A 14,479-nucleotide genomic window follows, 5' to 3' on the forward strand; every position below is an offset into this window, starting at 1 on the left:
AACCCAGTTGGAGCACACAAGGCACTTATCCTCCGGGGGATGCAAGAGAGGAGGTGTGATTATGCACTAGGGCTATATATACACCCTTTTTAGGTCGAGCACACAAGCACTTTGACCTGTTGTAAGTATTGTGGGCTTTGAACCACACCCACCTCACGGCCATCACGTTCACTTGTTGCCTTTCAAAAATCCTTTGTAATCATTGGTAAATACTTTCCGTTTGTCCCTCCTTTGGGCGGTTTTGTCACCGCCTTGGCCATCGACCCAGTTACATGGATAATTGCACGATTGCTGATAAGTTTGACTGTGAGTGAAGTTCTTTTTCCTTTTGTGGCTCTCTTTCACACTCATGCTCATGGAGACCATGGCGCTTTGAATCAGCTTGCTTATGTCAACTGTTTTACTTTTCATTTTCAATTTATGTGGCTAGAAAAGTCCATTTAGGAATTGACAATGCTGATAGCGCTAACTGGAGCAAATGCAATACCGATTGCATTGCAAATGCTTGTTTTATATTGTTACCCGGTAACCATGTCAAGTCTCGCAAGAGATTAGAGCCTACCCTGGCTCAGGCATGTCTTTGTCAGACACCGGCAAGTGCTTGAGAAGCCACACAACATGACTTCCGTACTGTCTGAACCTCAAAAGCAGCAACGCGTCATTGCCCCAGCTCAGCACATGAGTCGGGAGTGTGTCAGAGGGCGGCATATGAAAATCACTGCGTTGCCTTACTCTGCGTTAGGGAGGCATTCCATGGGCATTGCGGTGGGTGTTCCTATGCAACACCCATGGATTTTGACGCATCCTCAGATTTACAAGGCCATTTAAACCCGGGGATGCGCCTACACCCTATGTTTCCCCAAGGGAGGTGCAACTAGAAGAAATATTTTTATTTCCCCTCATTTTTCCTCTTTCTATGTGTGCTGCAGCATTGAAAGAGGAAAGAGCCTTGCAGGATTATTTTTGTGCAGGAAGGTGCCCCTTCCTGCATAAAAGCCTACAACACAGACACGCTTGCATTATGGTGCAAGGGTGCCAAAGGATGCCAAAACGGCCTCAGCGCAGTGGGAAAGGACAGGAATGCGCCATATGCAATAGTTACGGCACATTCCTACCCTTTCCCTTTGACGCACGGCAGCGCAGCAGCGTGACTTGCTGTGCTGCCCTGCGCCAACAGCCCATAAGTATGGGCCTAGGTTTCTTCTTTACTACTTTCATTTCTAAACTCACTCCTTTTGATTGCGTACTGACGCAGACTCGATTCTAAGCTGGAGACTCCAGTCTTGGAGGCAATAAGAAGGCAGTTTGAATTTAACATGAACCCCGATGCATGCGCTGTTGGGAGAGTTTCCACATAAAATCTTCCTTTTTGTTGCAGGACACGTGCGTGCCCAATAAGAGATGAAAACTACACAGCGGTCTCTCTGACGTGAGGTAGAGCATTTTACCTTGGATAAAATATAAATATCTTACCGGCAAAGAAGCAAAGTAATACTATGTTTGGAGTCAGATTTACAATTTACAGTTTTCGCACACTTCCCATCTCCCACGTGAACACAAGTCATCACATTTCCTTCTATCTTACCTCCGTTGCTGATGTCCCCCCAGCCAGTGGCCCAACAGCGCAGTCCGCTGGGAAACTGGGCCCCTGGAGCCGGCAGACAGATCGGAAGGATGTAGTCAGTGAAGTTCACAGGGGTCAACAACTTCAGTAGCGCCAGATCCCCAGGTGACCCGTAGCCGCCATCGAAATCGTTGTTCAAGAAGATCTGCTGAACACCCGAGTACCCCTGGTGCGAGTTCCACAATGAAAGATAATATGCGCCCAAGAAGACACTGAGTTGGGACGGAGAATCTCTGAAACTGAGAAGAGAGGTTAATGGCACATGAGAGTGAGGTTATTACTACTCAAATTACAACTTAGACATTAGACATCTTTCAGCTCAATGACCGCCGTGCATTTCTCACATTTTCTGTAGTGCATCACTGTTTTTTTAATCTTGCACTCTTTCATCTAAAAAAATCAACTCTGGCCAGGATTTCACTCTGCGCTTCTTTTATTGGAACTTCTCATGCACCTACCATTTCATTAAATCATCAGTTTTTTTACTTCTGTTTTTCTCAGCAGTGCACGTACGTTCCTTTCAGGTACTATCTCTCTTTTTCTCTGCTCTGTCTACTCTCTAGAACAATTCAAACCTTCCTTAAAAACTCTAGGGCAAAGACCTCAACTCATTCCATCTTCAGCTAAGCTGAGCACCTTTGGACGACACCTCACCTCAGTCACTCAGCATGTACTGCAAAGACATTCAATGAACCTTTGTAAATTATCAAATGGATATTTCAGGAAAAATATCAGAAATACCAAATAGGATTTGCATTTGTTGCAGAAGAACACATTATAACAAGCAAGTGCACATTATTGATTTTTGTTGAGAAAATAGAGAGTGAAGGAAATTTCAGTGGAAAAGTTTCATAATCGTATTTATGGAAGAAAAAATAGTGTTATATGCAGTTACTGTTTAGGAAAACTATACCATAAATAGACACCTTCACGTGGGATTAACAATAATTAGGAAATCTATCCAATTCCATCAGAAATAAGTCAACTTATTTGTTATGAACGCATTTTAATTCAAACTGTACATCCTTTCCAAACTATTCTTAGATTGCAGCCAAAATCTAGAATATTCCAGCCACATGAATTAGTATGTGTTCTCAAAGAAAAAATGGTTTTTCTTCCATTAGATTTCATAAAAAACATTGACACTCTTGGCATACAAAGGAAAGTGGATTTAGTTAATGGAGTTCCTACAAAGCACAAAACAATTAGCAACAATTAATAAACTTAGACAAAGTTCAGAAGGCTATAGCTTACCTTCAAAACAACAACATTTACAACAAGGATGTGGGCATTTGTATCTTCATCTCTTCCAACTACTTACCCTTTGGGAAACAACATGGAAGTGGAAAATGTTTTTTAAAATCCCAAAGCAGAACAACTATATGAACACAATAGTATATGTCCCCTGCACTCTAGAGGGATGATGGGTGATGCTTTAGAACTTTACTAGATGAGACAAGCTAAAGTAGAGCCTATTAGTGGCTAGGAAAAAAAGTATAGAAGCAAGATGTTACCCCTATTTGTTCCCCACAGGGAAATTTTAACAAAATGAAGATCATCATGTCATTTCTGCATCAGAGTACTGAGCAACCATATTATATTTTGAAGATCCACATTTTAGTCAAAACATTCCTTACAGTTCCACACTCCTGTATAAAAGTGAACGTTCTGTTAGTTAATATGCTGTTGCAGGTTATGTGCAGTGTAACTGGTTTCAACAATACAACAGCCCAGGATTTGATTCCAATGATGACTGGCAAAGATGAGAATCTGGAGTAACCTGATCAACATTATGGCATGCTAGACAGAATGAATAGATATATTGGTTTAGAAGGCAGGGAGAAATAAAATGCACACTAAGAAACTTATGACCACTACCATTTGAACTGTGAACTGTGCAGAATATGCATGGGACGAATTGTATCAATTTCTATTTGAGGGAAGATAGTAACATTAAAGATATTGACAAAATAAATCCTGCTGAATTATGTTACTTGGATCCTTCTAATGTTTGTAGATATTCCAACCACAAATTTCCTACACAATGCTTCAATACGTAACTAACATACATAAAAATCACATTGGAGAGGTACTTGATTTCTTTAGGAGAAAAGAGTATCAAGCAAGAGTAGCACCTCATATTCATATACTTCTAGGGATCAAAGATGGATCCCAGTTTGGTTATGACTCTGATGACCCAGAGTTGTGATATACAAAACAAAGAACAGAATAAAAAACTGATCTAGTGTTAACCTGTCAATCTCAGAAGTGTGATAAATACTGCCTAAGGAAATATCAGAACAAATCAAAACATTACTCTAAATGTCACTTTGGATTTCCAAGACCACATTTACAAAATGGAAGAATAAACAATTTCATGTCATCTGTAAGACATGTGGTTACTGGAAGATCACCAAAGAATGCGTGCAATCTTAGAAGATCACAGGGATAACAAAAGATCAACAACTACAACGATACAATACATAGATATACAGTTTGTTGCAGATACCTGTACAGCTGTTGAATGTTATGTTACTTCCTATTTCCAACACATAGCTTTATTCGGTTACTTTCAACCATAAAAGCAAACAAACAACAATTAAATAAAAAGAAATAGAAGTTTAGTTAAAAAAAAAGATAAGAATAAAATAGAATAACATATGTTCAGCCTTAAAACACATAAAATTACTTTCCATCAAAATGCACCTAACCCCCTAGTATCTATCATTTAAATTAAACATGGGGTTTTATTTCAGTCTTAGGTGCATAGTTAAAATTTAGCAACTAAAACACTTTTCCTTATTTATTTTTTTCTTTTAAAATTTGTTCCTCATCATCATTTTTCCCCAGGGAACTAATACGTATATGCCAAGCAGCTACAATATACTTGCTAACCGAACAAGATAGAGAGAGAGAAGTATCCCTCATCATGATCCTTAAGGCAGCCATACAGTGTCTTATCCCCATATTTCTACACACAGGTCGTAACCACTTCCGTCGCGCAATCATATATGCAGAGCATATAAACATAAAATATACAATGGATTCTGAAGTGTGATTACAACTAGGACAAGGATCAGATCCTGTAATCAAACTCCGTGTACTACCATAAGATTTAAGAGGCAGACAACCATATCTGAACTGAATGTATAGACTCTTACTTAGTGGGTCAAGAATTGTATCCATAAATGGTTCCAGATGCGGATACCATTTGAAATCAAAAAATTGTGAGGTCAATCTTCCGTGTGTTGAGCACAGCAGGTAGTTTTCCCTGACATATATCCAGTAAACAGTTTTCAAATGGTTCTTCTGATCCTTCCTTATACTTTCTGGATGGCTCCAAAACCCGCTAAGACCCAATCTATAAAACCATTTAGAGATGTGATTAAACCAAGGAATGGTAAGAACATTTGGTCTATCTAGAATGTCTTGAATAGACTCCTTGTATGTGGATAGCTCAGGGGTAGTCCATACACGGACCCAGAAAAGCAATGGTCGTAGGGCAATTACATCTGAGATGCATGAAAGGCCAAGGTCCCAGAACATTGGCAGCAGTGGGGTATTACAAGGACAAGCCAAAGTTGACCTTACAAAGTTGTTTTCCCCCACTGCCAACTTGCCAGTGTTCGAGGACCCCCAGATTTCTGCCCCATAGACCGCAGCACTCTGTGCCTTACCTCAGTCATTAACACTGATAACAGCTAGCGAATTTATTAATAATACTGTTATCAACCTGAGATCACAACTCTTTTGGCTTAACACTTCCTCCTTGTTGGGAATGGCCCTTTCCGCTGGGTCACCTCCAACATTTTTGCCTTCCACCTGCCCTCTCTGCTGAATTGATTTTTTTTTACTGTAGGACTCTATGCACTTTACCACTGCTAACTAGTGCGAAAGTGCTTATACTCTTGCCTTAAAACATGGTAACATTGGCCGATTCACAAATGGCATATTTAATTTACTAGTGGGCCTGCAGCACTGGGTGTGCCACCCACTTAAGTAGTAATTAAATATGACTTAGGCCCGTCACTGCAGAGTCTGGGTGTGCAGTTTAAACTGTCATGTCGAACTGGCAGAATAAGCCTTTTGCCAGGCCTCAAAGTTCCCTTTTCATATATGCAGATCACCCCAAGGGTAGACCTTGGATAGGACAGATGGCAGGATGCAATATATGTAAAAGGTAGGACATGCACTTTTATGTTTTACATGTTCTGGTGGTGAAAATCTCTTACATTCGCTTTTCGTTACTGCAAGGCCTATCTCTCCAATAGGATAACATTGGGATTACCTTATCACATTTTATAAATGTAATTTATAATGTGGAAGAGAGAAATTGTTTGAGTTGGTGTCCCTGAAACCACACTTTAAAATCACAATTTATGGTAAAGTCGGATTTTAAATAGCAATTCTGGAAATGCCACTTTTAGAAAGCTGGCATTTTCTTACTTTAGCCATTTGGTGCCTGTTGCCTGTTTCTGATCACTTGTCTGGGGTGGGTGAACGGTGAGCTTTATGTATTCCCCGTAGACAGCCACACATGATGGGCACTTAGGTGTGACTTGATGGGCCTTGATGGAGCTGGCCACTGCCTCAAACTTACACCTGAATAGGATGTGTCCTATCCCAACACAAAGGCCTGTAGTGAGTCTGTAGCCAAGGCAGGAGAGGCAGGGACTCTGCACTTCAAAGGCATGTCTTTGAAGTCGCCACCACTTCAAAGGCACAACTCGGTATAAGTATTGGACCTCTGAAATCACCAATCCAGTACACTTCTGGATCTTTGGATACTCTGCCAGGAAGAAGGACTGCTGTGCTGCTATAAGGACTGCCACTATACTAGATTGATACTGTGCTGCACTCCTGCTTTTCTGTGCGGACTTGCTGCCTGCTGGCTCTGGCCTGGGAGTGAGAAGGACTTGACCTGCATCTCTGCAACACAGAAGCCAGAGTGACTCCATGGGCCAGATGACTCGTCTCCTGTTTTCTGAAGTCTCAGGGAAATAAAAAACTTTCAGCCAACCCTACATCTGCACCTAGACTCTATCTTCTGTGAGTCTGTACTGCCAAGTGGTGCCAACCCAGTCCTGGACTCTTGGAAGTGGATCTAAGGAGCTTACTTCAGCTGAACTGATGTACCTGCTGTTATCCCGAAGCATTGCCGCCGCCGCACAGATCAGAACAGGTTCATTGCCCTTGTTGCATGGATCGGGACTGGTGCATCACCCCTGTTGAGTGGATCAGAACCGGCGCGCCGCCGCTGTGGCAGGGACAGAACCGACGCATTGCCTTTGGACCCTCCCCATCTTGGAACCAACGCATTGCTGCCATTGCGTGGAGAAAATGGATGCATCTCCTCTACTGCGTGGAGAAATTCAATGCATATTCTCTGTTGCGGGTATCGACACTGGAGCCAAACTTCAGCTGCATCCCGCATCTTCGTCGATGACGCAACCATGACTAAGATACTTTTGTTCAGTGTGACTGATTGAGTCCCTGTATCCGGCCCACACTCCATTGTGGTCGACCTGAAATTTTGACTATATCCCGGTCCAGTTTGACCAGATATCCCCAATTGGCGCTTCTTGCTTCTAAGTGCTATTTTACAGTTTTTTTTTTTTTTTAATTCATACCTCAAATTCTACTTATTGGATGTTTGTCATTTTGGTCTTGTATTATAAATGAAATTAAATTCTATTTTTCTAACCAGGTGTGGTATCTTTTTGTTTGGTGTTTTTGCTGTTTTAGTGTTTGAAGTGATACACTAATACTTTACATATTGCCTTCTAAGTGAAGCCTGGCTGCTCTGTGCCAAGCTACCAGGTGGTTAGCACAGGTTACTGTAGGGTGTGTTTGTGACACACCCTAACTAGGATTATGGTTCCTGCTTAGACAGGTGTATACCTCTGCCAACCAGAAACCCAATTTCTAACACTTGTTTTACCTTTTCTGCAAAGTTCTCTTTCTACAATGAATTTGGCAACTATCTGACATATAAGATTACCTCTTGCCTGATGCATTTTCTCTGGTTCTGTTACAATACCTGCAGCCCAACTCCAGTGTACTCCCACTTATTTCAAACTTTTTCTTTTGAGTATGTTTTTCAGATCCTCCTTCTGATATTCATCCTACTTCTTGCATCAGTTATACTTCTTCTTTCTCGTTTAACTGCTATCTTAAGTCTATCTCTTTATTCAAACAAATTTCCTAGCTCATTCAAGTATGCATTGAATCACCCATTATTCATATAACCGGCTCATGATTATTACATCCCTTCTAACTGCTGTCCCATCTCACCTTTATTTATGAAATACATAATACCCTATTAGCTCTTTGCACCCGCTTGTTTTTTGTCTATTTAGTCTACATTTTAGCCTCCTTTCTCCTATAAAACTGTTCTTCTTGTTTTACAAATCAGCTCACAATGACCCAGCATGCCACGGGACCCACTATCCTCATTCTGTCCTACCTTACTCTATTTCAATCTATTACCAGGATTAACTAGTCTCTCAACTCCCTGCTTCCCTTTCCTTCTGTGGTCTCTCCAGTTCTGTACTTCTATGATTATTATCCTAATCACTAATCCTTGGTTACTCTCCTTTTTACAATTTTGCTATAAAATACATGGCCCCCAACTGCTTGGTCCTGGGTTCTCTATTTTTCTCCACAAATTTCCCTCTATATTATAATTTCTTTATTTGGTCTGTTAGCATTTCCACTCCATTACTCCCAGATTGATATTGCTTTCTTCTTCATCACCTCAACACTAACAGCACTACATCTAATTTTACATTGGCTATCAATTCTCTGACTGCATCATATTTCCTGCAGTGCAATTATTTAGCAATGTGCCTTTTCTTTTACTACTGTACCTTTTCCTCTCGCTGTCTGTTTTTAGCATCTTCTTACTGAACATCACCTGTATACAAATAGCCAAACATCTTGCAGCTATCACTGACCACTCCCTGTTTTTTCCCTCAATGCATGTACACTGTCTCACATAACTGTCACCTCCAGGTCTGTACCATTCACAAAACGTGTTCAATGCTTCCAAAAATCCTAAAGTTTACTTTACTCTTTCTATGTTTTAATACCTGCTCTTCCATACCTTTAGCTATCCCCACTTAAGAAAATTAGTTACTTACCTGTAACTGTAGTTCTCCAGTATTGGATTTTTTCATAGATTCACATGCTTGAATCATTCCCCGTCGTCGAGATGGTAAAATTACACAAGTATTGTTGAAATATATTAATACAAGGGCCCTAGGCCTCTTCAATTTAATAGTCTATCATAGTCATTTTAAGGAAAAGGACCAAACATGAGCATCCACCAATCAGACGACACCACCCTCTAGAATCCTCCTGAGAGAAGCTCCAGCACCTCAGATTTTCCAAGCACAATTGCATTAAGGACAGGAACAGAAAGAGAGAGAGAGAAAAAGGTGAAAGTGAGCTTCTCCGGGGAGGCGGGTGGGTCGCATGTGAATCTATGAAAGCTCCAGCACAGGAGAACTACAGTTACAGGTAAGTAACTAATTTTGGAACTTTCATAGATTCACATGCTTGAATCAGAGTAACTAGCAGTACTTATGCATATTGGAACATTGTAGCCATGTATGTCACAAAACGCCTGCGTACTGCGGATACAATATATATATATATATATATATATATATATATATATATATATATATATATATATATGTATGCCAAACAAAATGGTCTGAAAGTTGCTGGGCGGCGCACTCCACTGCTGGTGCCCAGTGACAGAGAGGACCACTCTCGAAAAATATAAATAGCCAAGAATTTTCACTGCACTCCACGAAGTATCAATGATGTGTATTTTATTCAAGTAACAACCACCAAAGCGTTTCAACTCCCCATGGAGTCTTGTTCACAGTGAATGAGTCCCTTTTCCCTTTTGCTTTTTATACTCAATATCACCTCATCATGCCCAATGCATTCTGGATATCGTAGTTCACATACATTACATTTAAAGTTAAAACGAATAATTTTAAAATTCAGAGTCCCATTTTAAACACATAATTTTACTTACTTTTGTTTTTCTACATTCTTACAATCCTTTCCAATTTGTACTTTCACACTGTTTATATTTGCTATTTTCTTTTCGCTACTTCTACTTGCAGATATAGCAATGTTTCTCCTTTATTACTTGTTTCATTTGACATAGACTATTTTATGTATATGGTGCTGCATCTATTCTTTGTGGTCATTTTAGTCTGATTATTGTTTCTTATTATATACACTAATTATTAAATGAATTATTACATTTTAAATTTTTTGAAAAGTTTATTACATTTATTTAATTTATTCATTTTCATGTTTCTCTTTTCATGAGGGTGGTCATTTATTATCATTATTATATTATATGGCACTCTAGTCAAACAATGATAGTCATTGAGTTGGAGAGAAAAGGTCTGCATTGACATTTGTGGTGGAAATGATAGAATAAAATAATTGAAAAGAGAAACATGAAAATGACGACGGGGAATGATTCAAGCATGTGAATCTATGAAAGTTCCAATACTGAAGTAACTCCTTTTTCAGCTTTAGTCAACTCAATCTTAGTACCGGGTTGTGGCTTGTAAGTTTTAACATTTATTGAACACACTGATTTAGACATCAACATAGATCAACAATACAGTGTATAAAAAGACTACAATCATATAAAATTCATAGGACTACAAAATAAAGTAATAAAAGATAACAGTGCATAGTTATTAAAATATTGGAAGAAAATTCCTGAAATATTAAACTATCATAAAACATACTTGTTCTTTCGAAGGGTTATAATAAGTTGCATCAGCTCATAATGTGTAGTAATTTTAAAGTGCTCTCTTAAGGGACGTAAAAAGTCTAAAACTCTTAGAGCAGGGCAACGATGGAGATTATGAAATAGGTTTTGGGGGTTTAAATTACAGAAATTACAAACTGAAGAGTCCACATGAGACCCTCTTCATCTTGTGGCCTCCTCTTCATCGCACAGTCAGCGAATTAAGGGGAAGGCTACCTATTTAGAGGAGCAAAAGTAAACATTTTACATTATACTAAATTTGGTTGGAGAAGTTTGGGTTTCTCTAACCTCACTAAAGTGAGTATGTGCTATAAAATTGTCATGTATTTTCAAATTACCACCATATTCTAAATCATGGGTACTTGCAAACATTTTCCCAAGGGCCACAAAAGGCCTGAAGTATAATGCATTTTTGCGGTCGGGAAAGGAGAAAATCACTGGTTGCAACTGCAAAAAGGCCAGGCACGATGTACCATCCCTATTTTGCGAGTCAGTAGGGATTGTGACTCGCAATTAAGAAGGGGCTCCCCAGGGGCGACCCTTCCTAATTGCGAGTTGCAGTGGTATGTATGATTGTTTTGTGACAGTGAATGCAGTCGCAAAACAATTGCAGTTAACACCAATTTAAACTGGTGTTAGCCCATTTGCAAATGTGAAAGAGTCCCGACGGATCACTGCCTACTCTGAAAAAATTAAAAGAGAACTTTTCATTTTTCTTTTTGAAATGCATCCTGTTTTCCTTTAAAAAAAACCTGCTATTCTGCAAAGCAGTCACAGAGATGGTGGTTTGCTGAGCCCAGCAGGCCACCATACCTGTGAGCACGGCTATTCCTATTGGGGTTGCAAATTGCGACCTACCTCATGAATATTAATGAGGTAGATCATTTGTGACCCCACTGGGAAGCACTAAATGTCTGAGACACATTTGTACATTTCATTTTGCGAGTCTGTAATTGTGATTCACAATGAATCACAATTAGAGACTCTTAGAATGAAATGGTAATACATCTGACCCAAAGTTTGGTCTGTAATGTGACCGAGGGCAGCATCGATGCTAGCATGGTGGAGATCCTTAAGGGAAGGAGGGGATATGGGAGAAGCGAAGCAAATATGTCTAGAGCCTGAATTAACAAATGTTAAACCAGAAAACATGGGATTAATTCCAGCTTCCCCACTTTACCAAATTGTGTGATCCTAGGCAATTATTTTATGTCACTACCCTTCCTTTTTGTTTTTTACTATTACATATAAGAGGAGCTCGAAATACATGCCTGCATGATGTGGGTTGTATAAAAACTTCTTGTGTGTTTTATTTAATATACTATAATGTTGTTTATGTATAGTAGGAACCTAGGCCAACCTAAGAGTGCACATAACAACTGACTTGCCTCTTAGTTCACTATTGGTCTTGTTGTCAGTGTGTGGGGGAATCAATATTTTTTAATTTATATTTTCAAATTATCACTTAAAAATACTTCTCAGTGCACTGATATAATCTGAAATACTAAAGTAAAAGGGTTCTGCATGCTAATGAGATGCATTTTTTTAATTTTGGAGAGGCCTCATCATATTTTTACACTTTTGCTGCAAGATGGCTTTGAACATTAAGGTGTCCTGAAAGTTATGTTGTGCAAGACGACCTAGACAACCTAGGTACTGCCTTTCTTTAACTTCAATTAACTTTTAAATAAAGGCTTGTCTCTACATTTCATATCTATTTAATGTGAGTGCCAAGTCGGGTGAACAGCAGCCCAGTGCTGCTGTTGACCAGGGGGTCGCATTTAAAGTTCAGGAGGGCATCATTGAGCTCCGGGCCGTACTTTGAGTATCATTCTCTAAATCATGGGGAAGTGTAGCCTATCCACTTGAGTTCTGAGAAAAGGACACAGCTGTCCTGGGGCCACAACTTTAGGGGGCCCATATGACAACTAAAACTCTTCAGAGCAATTGTAATGTTTGTATAAAAAGTTGTTTTTTTAGGCGGGTCCTTTTTCTACAGAAACACAACAAAGAGTACGGGGTTCTTAAAAATGTAACGAGGGATAGATCAATGGTGCATCAATTGTAACACCAAATTCCTCGTGGACCTTAATTGGGGTTGGGGTATCGTTTGGCTGTGGTGCTGCAGCAACAGAGGGGGGGAGAAAGAAACAGGGGAGTTTCCTTTACGGACTAGGTGGTCTCACACACTATATAGTGTCATGCTTCATCATATGACCACCTAGCCCCACCCAGGTAGGACAGTGCCACCTGGGCGAACTCAACCTCACTGTTAAAAGAACAGGAGGGAGTGCGTAAATTAATTCTGGTTCTGGAAATAGAGGGATCCAGCTATACTAGGGGATAAAAACACCTAGACAGATACCTGTGTGAGTATTTAATAGAAGGTTCTGTTTGGTGTGGTTGAAAAAGAGGAGATTGGGACACCTCTGTGAGAACAAGGACTCACAGGGTCACCTATCTAGGAGGAAAGAGACAACATGTTTCTGCCCTCAGTAATGAGCTCTGGAAAGTCTCGGGCATTCATCAGGGCGAAGGATACCTGCTACTCATGCTATGTTTATGAATAAGTGCGGTGAAGGTATAATATACAGGGCCTACCTTGCCAGGAAACTACCTGGGCGGGGGCCGTATCCCTAGAGGCTACTGGCCTCTGGTGTCCAGGAGAGGGAGTTTCCCCTTATAGTCAGACATACATCAAAGGTGGGCGGTCGCTGTGCGCCTAAACCGTCCTCTCCATGGACCGCTTGTCCTTTTTCTAGACATATTAAGAAGCGCCCATAAAAACAACTCCGATGCATGGAGGAGTTTATATCCCCAACATTTTCTATTTGCAGAAGCTTTGAAATAGGTACTAGCCAAATCTCAAGTCTAACAATTTGCACTTGTGTATGTGAGCTCACATTGCGAAATTTACGTAAAATATTTGTTTCATGTAAATTTAAACAGGACCAACTTGAAAGAGGGGGATATTCCAATGCATAAGTTAAAGCTGGTGGTATTTTGGTTGTATAAATACTTAATAGATGATTGAAATGTCTCCTCCCAAAGAGTTAAAACAATTTTGAAGAGCACCATCTTGGGCCAAGGTTTTTTCTCTAAATTAGAAAAGTGCAGTATATGAGGGAGGTTGCAAGAGAATGTTCTTGCTAGATCAACATAATTATCGACAATCTCGAAGTTTTCTTAACCCATGAGCCAGCTATATGTTAATCCTCTTTTCTTGCCTCTAAAAACTAAAGTCTACAATTTTGCAATGTTTATATTTTTAGAAAATGCCTTTCAGCATAAGTGCATAATCCCTGCAAACTTCTTTGTAAACCCAAATGAGTTAAATCAAACAAGATCATGTTGTCATTGTACAAGAGGGTATTGTAATGAATGTTATTCCAGTTCTGGGAAAAATGACGCAAATGCAGCACTAAACAAGCATTTACAATGCAACGGGTCTCGCGTTTGCTCATGTTAGAGCTGATCGCGTTGTAAACTCCTAACCCAACTTTTCACCTATCGGGCAAAAGTGCATTTATGTACTTAACCCGAAAAAGTGAAATCAACTATGTAAAGCGCTCGACTTCTGCCAAGCGAGATCGCGCTCGTAAATTAGAGAAAAAGTAGTCCACGAGCCCGATGGAAAACAGCGAGCCTCGCATGTTTTCTGTACTTGGTCGCTGCGCTCAAGGAGGGCTAGCCACCGGAAAAGGCATGACGTATGCGTGCCTTAGACTAATGAAAGCATGCAGATTTTATTAGGCAAGCCCACGAATCAATAAAAAACACTGACGTGAGGTTGACAGGGCTCCAAGCCCTTTTCTAAATACTAAAGCGCCTCGCTGCGATACGCATGCGCGAGCGCATGCAACGCAGGCTCGACCCTAAAAAGTATAAAAATGGGCCTAAAAGAGCTAGGAAATAATGCTGCGTTAGCCCATTATGTGTCGGGATAACTGGGATAAGTCCCCCCTCCAATTCCCCAAATAATACTCTGCACCATGTTGAGGACTCCCTTGTTCCTGAAAGCACTCTCTCTCCGGGACGTCAGT

The 14,479-nt window shown here is 40.2% G+C and overlaps 1 protein-coding gene across 4 annotated transcripts in view; it reads right to left on the reverse strand.

Annotated features, from left to right (window-relative positions):
- Positions 1-14,479, reverse strand: part of LOC138304315 (transmembrane protease serine 9-like) — a 1,357,906-nt gene that overhangs the window by 59,404 nt on the left and 1,284,023 nt on the right. For all 4 annotated transcript variants that reach the window (XM_069244270.1, XM_069244271.1, XM_069244272.1 and 1 more), the window contains one exon: positions 1,586-1,863. In XM_069244270.1, coding sequence (XP_069100371.1) covers positions 1,586-1,863 — 278 coding nt within the window. The remainder of the gene's footprint in view (positions 1-1,585; positions 1,864-14,479) is intronic.

The sequence above is a fragment of the Pleurodeles waltl genome, chromosome 7 (genome assembly GCF_031143425.1).
Source record: "Pleurodeles waltl isolate 20211129_DDA chromosome 7, aPleWal1.hap1.20221129, whole genome shotgun sequence".
Lineage (NCBI taxonomy): Eukaryota > Metazoa > Chordata > Amphibia > Caudata > Salamandridae > Pleurodeles > Pleurodeles waltl.